Genomic DNA, 8,917 nt, shown 5'->3' on the forward strand with positions numbered 1-8,917 from the left:
TCAACAACACGAGCAACAGGACGTTTGCAAGGAAGATTTCCCCGAGCCCGATTCTCATTTGCTGTTCATTCTGAGAAAAGCTGAAGAAACAAATATAACAGCACTGGCCAGTCATTTTCAACATAACATCCAACATAATGAGCAAACACTATTAGTCACTGGCAGTCTGACCCTATCCATGTCAAGGACACCAGTGTTTCCCTGTAATTAGCCTTGGTGGCCTGAAGGTTTTTAAGGATTTTTCGTGGCCGCGGTCATCAGAGAGCTGGATTCCCGCTACTGAAGTAAGAATGGGGACCACAATCGGCCTTAGTCATGCCAACACTAACAAAGACAAAAGGCAGCAATGAAAGAAAAGTCAAACACTGTGGCACACGAGGCAAATGAGGCGGCACTACCAGCGCTCGCTGCTTGCATTTCCAGTAAGGCAGAGGGGAATCTTCCTCGACTTAGGCATTGGTGTAGTGGAAAGATAAAATCTGATATTATGAAAATCCATTGTTTGCATAACTGGGTTCACGCAAGCAAATGGACTGGAGTCGGCTTGACAGACAGTCCACCTAGATTTCTTTCATCACACTCACAGGGATTAAATCTAATCTGGCATTTAGTGCAACTTTATTTCAAAGGAGGCATTCAACTAATGTTCTTCTTATTTCAAAAAATAAATAAATAAAGAAACACCACAATGCAAATGATGTAATAACTAATCAGCCTTTTTCCACACATGGCTGGAGTTTCTCTGCTGTAGATCATCACGATTAGAAACACCCTGTTGGGTTTGGGTGAGGGCGCTGCCTTGATAGAGCAAGCAGGAGGGAGGGCACATCTACCCAATTACTGCCCGCTCTATTCTAAATGGGTATAAAACAAGCACAACACCAGCTTGGCACTAGAGAATTGGCCAGTAAAAGACTGGAACTGTCCCACCCACTAAACAATCTCACGTGCAGCTGCATGGTGGTGAAGTCTAGAAAAGTTTCAGGACTACGGAGCATGTGTAGAAGTGTTTAGAGTCAAGCAAATAAGGAATCAGCATGTGTGTAACAGACGGCTGTTTATCATGGAAATGTTGTTTAACTCTGTAACGCCTGGACCACAAAATAACTGCTGGAAAATTAGATTTTTAAAAAAGAAAAAAAACTGAAGTGTTTTTATTGAACCTTTTGGCAACTTAGGAAGAACAAAAAGAAATGAAATATAAATTAGCCCATATGAGTTTTTATTTGTACATTTCTGGTACTTCTGGCATTTTTATGCAACTTCATGTTTAAAAATTTACTCAACTTATGCAACTTATTCAGGTTTTAAATCACACTGATGATGTAGAGGTCTCAAAAACTCTTCTAAATGAAGCTCAAGCTCGCATTAATTCAATTGATTAGTAATGTGAAACCGGTCTATTTCACTTTGTGACAGAACAACATGGACTCAATACAATCCGGTCTTCAAGCGATAACATATGAACCTTGCTTCCAGGTCCAAACTACTGTGCAATTATTAAGGCTGTTTTTTTAATGGTTTTAATGCTTTGTATCTTGTTATTTAACCTAAACAAACCCCTAAAAAACGTCAGTGGATGGATTATATCAGTGGCTCTGACTGAAGTTTGGTCCGTTTACAGGATCCTGCCATAAAATTGCATTTCTCCAAAACCATCAGGAACCCTCACGTTAACTTTTATTGAGTGTAAAAAGGTTAACGTTCATCCTCCAGCGTCACTGTGCTAATGTGTTTATGTCATGCTAACCATAGCTGTGTAGCTAGCCACCACGTAGCATCATATGCCAGCTAGCCAAACGTCAGTAACCCTACAAACGTGACTGCTGTTTAGTTTTCTGTCTGTCAGTTATATATGAAGTTATAGCAGAGCTGTGAATTTTAATTTTTTCAGAAATCTCTCAGTCACAACATAGTATATTATGTTTAGGTTGAAACTAGCGAGCTAACTTCCTGCTAACTTCGACCTCCGTTAAATTTCATAAATCCTGTTTTCACAGACGCCTGTATTTTAAACTTAATTGTTACACCTGGCAGAGCAGCCAAACTGATCATTTTATTAAAGATTGAACAATTTAGACAGTTTAACTCTCAGTGATGCCGCAGTGTTCGTTTGACGTTGGGACCTGAAGCGGAGTTTGGACCCAGAAACAGCTAATGGCGTCAGACTTAAAGACCGGATGATGTTCTTTCAAAGCGCAACATGTGATAAATCTGTGGGTAGGGAAAGAGTGTCCGGTCCACCTCTCACCTCTGCTTCAGTCTATACGGATCTCTGTCCAAACTACTGGTACAATTGTGTTGTGGGTAATTTAGGCATCAAGCTTGCAAAAAGAAAGTGCATAGAGTGTACCTATTTTGATTTTTTTTCTCTAATGACTCCGAGAAAACTAAAGATGTACACTGTTTAATCAGTGACATTGGAAACAATGTGTTGTCCCTTTCCTCTCTTTCCTCAAATGCTGTCTCAAGTCATCTTTTTGTGAAACTATCTTCAGTCACAGTGAGCAGCTTTACCACCTTGTTGAAAACATTCAATGACTGACAATCTGACTCTTTGCTAAACAGTGTCACAGTTGCACCTCAGGCGACAAATGGCCTATTATCCTAATACCCCCCCCCCCCCACACACACACACACACACACACACACACACACACACACACACACACACACACACACACATATGTAAGACGTCAGGATAGAATGAGTATTTAAAGCTTGTGTCTGTTATGTGAATGCACAAACACATGCTGACACATGTGCAGGCCGACAGCGTGACGTGTGCTCTGGCCCAGTTATGCGCACACATGCAGTGCATACACATACTGCAAAACACGCAGACAGAACCCAGTGATAATATTGCCTATCAACAGGTCATTCCTTACATGCCTTTTGGATAAACAGACAGCCAGAAATAAAGAGGGAGAAGGTTTGTGCATGCAGAAGAAAGGGAAGGAGAAAAACAAAGTCACTGGGAAAGACTTTTGTTTGTGTGTAAGCGCGTGTGGGAGGGAGTTAATTGAGCTGCCCCTGTAATGTCATTTGATCCAGAAAGCCTTATAAAATGTACAGACCAGACCACCATAACCGAGATATACCGGTTATGTGAAGAGATGAGTAAAAGGATAACAGTGAGATATTGCCTATATCTCACTATATAACAGAAGGGCAGCTTTGTTCACAGGATTTGTTTATCCATGACAGCAGATTACCATATCCATACTCCAATATCAAAGGAATAACTCATTATGATCCCATACATCTACATACATAACCACAGTCAGAATCACCATCATGCTGCCAATTCCCAGTTTATTGCTGAATGCCTAAAATGCAAAATCCAATATTACTAAACTAATGGCTTAAACGTAACCTCTAAAGTCAAGGAGAGGAAGGACGGATGTTGGGAAGCAATAACACATGAATGGGGGGGAAAAGAGATGGAGGATTGCTGATAACCACAAAGACTACAGGGATCAGAGTGAACAGGAGAAAACGGGAGACAAACAAGGCCAGGACAAATTGATGAAACCCATTTTGGTTGAACTAATGGGCCGGTAAAACCACAATAAGTGACACAAAGAGCTGAGGAAGAAACAGCAATTTAGAAAGATAGATGAAATATGTAGGAGAAGTGGGAGCGTAGCTATGTAGTGGTGTTAAAGTAGACAAATAACAAGTGTAATATCCATATTAGCACTCATGATGGTACATTAAAAACCCATTATGGTTAGAGTGGCTCATTTGTATTTGATTGTGTCCGAGTACTTCGGAGATGTGCGACAGTCTATTTGGCCGACTTTGAAGGTAATCAGTTTGTATGTGTGTAACTCTGTGTGTGTAAGACATCGAGTACGTCTCACCTGGCCAGCACCTATGGTCCAGTAGAGGAAGAATCCTTCCGGATCAACTTTCAGGTTTATCAGCGTCGGCTGTGTACTGTTAGGCTCCTAGGCGACAACAGAAATGCAGATGTTAAAAAATTGCAAACACAAAATAAAGGTCCAAGAAGAGAAAAAACATAATGTGCAACTCAAAACAGGAGCCAGTGTTTATTACAATGTGGGTCTTACTTTTTATAGATTTGGCCTTGAATTTGATGGGGTATTATGTTGGAACATTATCACAACACACAGTGAATTAAGGTCTCAAACACTCGCTCTCTGTCATTGTTTGCTAGTAAAAAAGTTTAAATCCTTCAAAAAGCTGAACTATCCACAGGGTAAATACCTCTAAAGTACATTTCTGAAATGAAAAAGTGAGCCACGCCAGCGATGAAAGAGGATACTGGTATTACATCATGAGGCGTCAGCAGGAAGACTGGGAAACAACTATATTCTGTAATCTAAGATAAGCATGTAGCTTGTACTATAGCAGAATATAGATCATTTCAAAAGCTATGATTAATATTAATACGCTTGCAAGTACCTTGCTAACTAACTAGACATAAGCTGATAAAATAAATAACTCAACAGCATTGTAAAATTTGGTATTTTTGGCCAACTACAGCCAGTTTGTTGGAGTTTCAGCCAGCTGTTCCATAACATAAGGCAATCAGGCCCCACCAATATAGGATTTTAATATTGATACCAATACTGATATTTGGCGATTTCTTAATTTGATAAGCTGAATTATTTTTGTCTATGATAGAAAAAAACAAACAGATTTGACTAACATTTGTTAAGTCTAGTTATTTATGTTAAACCTTAAATCATCGCAGCCAAATGACTATTTTTAAATGACTTTACTTAAAAATATAAATGTAAGTGAGTGTAAAATCTGTACTTGCATAGCAGAGTGTAGTATTTAGGTCAGTCTCAAATTGCTCTGTAGTATTTTTCATTAGTTTGTTTTTGAATTTTAAGTTTACTTTAGCTTTTATTAGCCTTCGTGCTATTTATAAGTGTTGTTTTTGTCATAATATGGGTGCCGTTTGTCAGTGGCACATTAAAGACGTTCTGAACGGGGATCGGAATGTGAACGCTTGAGTCAAACAGAGTCCCAGTATCAAACATGTCCACGGATGCATCCTCAGATTGACTAATCAGACTATATTGAAAAGACTGTAGTCTAAAATTAAAGGCATGTTATATATATTTAATTTTAGTTTGGTTTTTTTGTTTAACAGTTTTAATATAGTTGTAGTTAATTATAAAAATAAAAAAAAAACACACAAAAAAAACCGTAATGTGTGAAAATAGTGAGAGGTATTTATCATTGATAATTAAAAAAAAAAAAAAAAAAAAAAAAAAAAACTGATTAGGTAAAACACCTGAACTTGGGACTGCTTTCACACTTTAATCATTTACATATTTATTTACGAGGAAAATGCTGTAGAAAAGAAAGTCATCGCACATTTCATGGACTACATACAGTGGGGCAAAAAAGTATTTAGTCAGCCACCGATTGTGCAAGTTCCCCCACCTAAAATGATGACAGAGGTCAGTAATTTGCACCAGAGGTACACTTCAACTGTGAGAGACAGAATGTGAAAAAAAAATCCATGAATCCACATGGTAGGATTTGTAAAGAATTTATTCGTAAATCAGGGTGGAAAATAAGTATTTGGTCAATAACAAAAATACAACTCAATACTTTGTAACATAACCTTTGTTGGCAATAACAGAGGTCAAACGTTTACTATAGGTCTTTACCAGGTTTGCACACACAGTAGCTGGTATTTTGGCCCATTCCTCCATGCAGATCTTCTCGAGAGCAGTGATGTTTTGGGGCTGTCGCCGAGCAACACGGACTTTCAACTCCCGCCACAGATTTTCTATGGGGTTGAGGTCTGGAGACTGGCTAGGCCACTCCAGGACTTTCAAATGCTTCTTACGGAGCCACTCCTTTGTTGCCCGGGCGGTGTGTTTTGGATCATTGTCATGTTGGAAGACCCAGCCTCGTTTCATCTTCAAAGTTCTCACTGATGGAAGGAGATTTTGGCTCAAAATCTCACGATACATGGCCCCATTCATTCTGTCCTTAACACGGATCAGTCGTCCTGTCCCCTTGGCAGAAAAACAGCCCCATAGCATGATGTTTCCACCCCCATGCTTCACAGTAGGTATGGTGTTCTTGGGATGCAACTCAGTATTCTTCTTCCTCCAAACACGACGAGTTGAGTTTATACCAAAAAGTTCTACTTTGGTTTCATCTGACCACATGACATTCTCCCAATCCTCTGCTGTATCATCCATGTGCTCTCTGGCAAACTTCAGACGGGCCTGGACATGCACTGGCTTCAGCAGCGGAACATGTCTGGCACTGCGGGATTTGATTCCCTGCCGTTGTAGTGTGTTACTGATGGTGACCTTTGTTACTTTGGTCCCAGCTCTCTGCAGGTCATTCACCAGGTCCCCCCCGTGTGGTTCTGGGATCTTTGCTCACCGTTCTCATGATCATTTTGACCCCACGGGATGAGATCTTGCGTGGAGCCCCAGATCAAGGGAGATTATCAGTGGTCTTGTATGTCTTCCATTTTCTGATGATTGCTCCCACAGTTGATTTTTTCACACCAAGCTGCTTGCCTATTGTAGATTCACTCTTCCCAGTCTGGTGCAGGTCTACAATACTTTTCCTGGTGTCCTTCGAAAGCTCCTTGGTCTTGGCCATGGCGGAGTTTGGAGTCTGACTGTTTGAGGCTGTGGACAGGTGTCTTTTATACAGATGATGAGTTCAAACAGGTGCCATTCATACAGGTAACGAGTGGGGGGCAGAAAAGCTTCTTACAGAAGACGTTACAGGTCTGTGAGAGCCAGAGATTTTCCTTGTTTGAGGTGACCAAATACTTATTTTCCACCCTGATTTACGAATAAATTCTTTACAAATCCTACCATGTGAATTCATGGATTTTTTTTTTCACATTCTGTCTCTCACAGTTGAAGTGTACCTCTGGTCCAAATTACTGACCTCTGTCATTATTTTAAGTGGGGGAACTTGCACAATCGGTGGCTGACTAAATACTTTTTTGCCCCACTGTAACTCATTTGCTTATTGTTGAACCGGGACAGATACGCTTTGCTAACACTTTTCAAGGAAAATCACGACCCATCTGTATAGTAGCAGAAGCACGGACTCAACAGATGGGAAAATCCTAAATGCTCGCTACATACTGAAAGTTTGTTGTTACCATCAAAATTATGGCCAACCTACAAAAATAATAAGACCCAGTTAGTATAAAACTCTTTGTTTAACTTTATGACATTGTAGATGGACAGAAAGACAAAGGAAAGGACACCGTGTGTTTATGTCACATGTTGCTCAACAGCTGTTTTCAAGCTGGAAACCACAAGCTTTAACCAGCATGAAGATCTCATTCATGTGCAGCATAATGATGGCACAGAAGCCTGAATCAACATATCATTTGCATCATCATTATTGAGTCGTACGCAAGATACGATGACCACATGCACAAACACAGGCACACAAATACACACACAGAGCTTCTGGCTGCGTAATTACAGTCACACTCTGGTCCAACAGACAAACACATTGCCAAGACCGCCCGGGAAACAGGGATGTTGATTCAAATTGCTATTAAAGTGACAGACTCACAACACCAAAGCATCAACTTAACAATATACTTCTCATAATCGGATTATAAAGAGAGAGAAGGACCTCCTGGTAACCACATAAAACTTTCTCACTATCAACTTAACAAAGGAAAGAAGCTTATAATTTCCTTAATGTGTGGTGAAAAACATATGCAGCTATCATGTGAGTTCAACAAAGCTGAAACATTAATGACTGCAATTTTAACTCAAACACAAAAATGAAGCGAACAGGAAAAAAGCACTAGAAGGCTTCCACACAAAAACAGAGTGGGTTGATAAAATAAGTGATGGAGGCAACTGGCAAAGACAGGAAAACTTTATGGGACTCCATAAAGGACTGTAGTCCTTAAGTATACTCTTGTATACTTAAAGTACACAATTTTTCTTTACATCTATAAAACAGTTATAAAACGGCTAACAATGCTAACAGTTTTCATTTATACTTTATATCCAAAAAAGGGAATAAATGTGCACCATATTAGTTTAGTGTTTTCATTTAAACCCATGAGCTATCCAAACAACACATATCTTGTGATATATTGTTATCTTTCACCATCTGTTACCTTTGGACAGAGCCTGGCTAGTCGTATTTCCTGTTTTAGCTTTTATGCTAAGCAACAAATTTAGCGTCTAATGCTGGGTTTCTTGTGTTACCAACCCTAAGCAAAAATATTCCCAGTGTTTCCCAAACTCTTAAAATGTTCCCTTACAGACTCCTTGCAAAACATACATTTTAAGCTGAACCTACCTTCATTTTAGGCTCCAAGGTTGGCTAACAGAGAGCGCAGGTTAGCAAGAGAGGTAAATAAAGGAGAAAGACAAAGGTTTAAGAACAGGATAGAAGTAGGTGGATGGGAGCAAGAAAAAAATGTTATAATAGAAAATAAAACAAAATGTCAGGAGAGGTAGCTGAAGTTAAATCTTAAATTAGCCTCATTTTTCTAACTTGACCATGCATAATGTCAGCCATTTTATTGTTGCTATAGTGACTAGCAATGACTGAGTAGACAAGGGGGCGATTTTAGACCGATCATCAGGCCTTAATAAGCAGCAATATGTTCTTTTAAAAGTGAGCTGCGTTAGCTTAGTTAGCAAGAAGCAGCTATAACACAAAAACACAGTCTGAAGCTCCAGCCAGCTCTAGAGATACCAGGAGTTACTGCTTCGCTCTGAACAGAAACTCACTGACAGAATAATTTGAATGCAACTTCAATCGTGAAGTCAAACGTGCGCTTAATCACTGAACTCGTGACCTCTGCTTACTCACTGGTGCAAATGGATACATCCCCAATTTCACGCTGTGATTACCATCTTAAGGCTGTGACCTGATGTCATGGCCTCTTTTCAGCCGGTGATTGGTC

General features: G+C 39.7%; 1 protein-coding gene across 3 annotated transcripts in view; it reads right to left on the reverse strand.

The window, feature by feature from the left end:
* plcb3 (phospholipase C, beta 3 (phosphatidylinositol-specific)) overlaps positions 1–8,917 on the reverse strand; it is a 59,637-nt gene that overhangs the window by 36,195 nt on the left and 14,525 nt on the right. For 2 of the 3 annotated variants that reach the window (XM_082526010.1, XM_082526009.1), the window contains exon 2: positions 3,867–3,953. In XM_082526010.1, coding sequence (XP_082382136.1) covers positions 3,867–3,953 — 87 coding nt within the window. Of the gene's footprint in view, positions 1–3,866; positions 3,954–8,304; positions 8,329–8,823; positions 8,857–8,917 lie in introns of those variants that run through there. The other variant, XM_082526011.1, reaches the window with a different exon arrangement.

Source organism: Aulonocara stuartgranti (genome assembly GCF_965226115.1).
Source record: "Aulonocara stuartgranti genome assembly, chromosome: 3".
NCBI classification, from domain to species: domain Eukaryota; kingdom Metazoa; phylum Chordata; class Actinopteri; order Cichliformes; family Cichlidae; genus Aulonocara; species Aulonocara stuartgranti.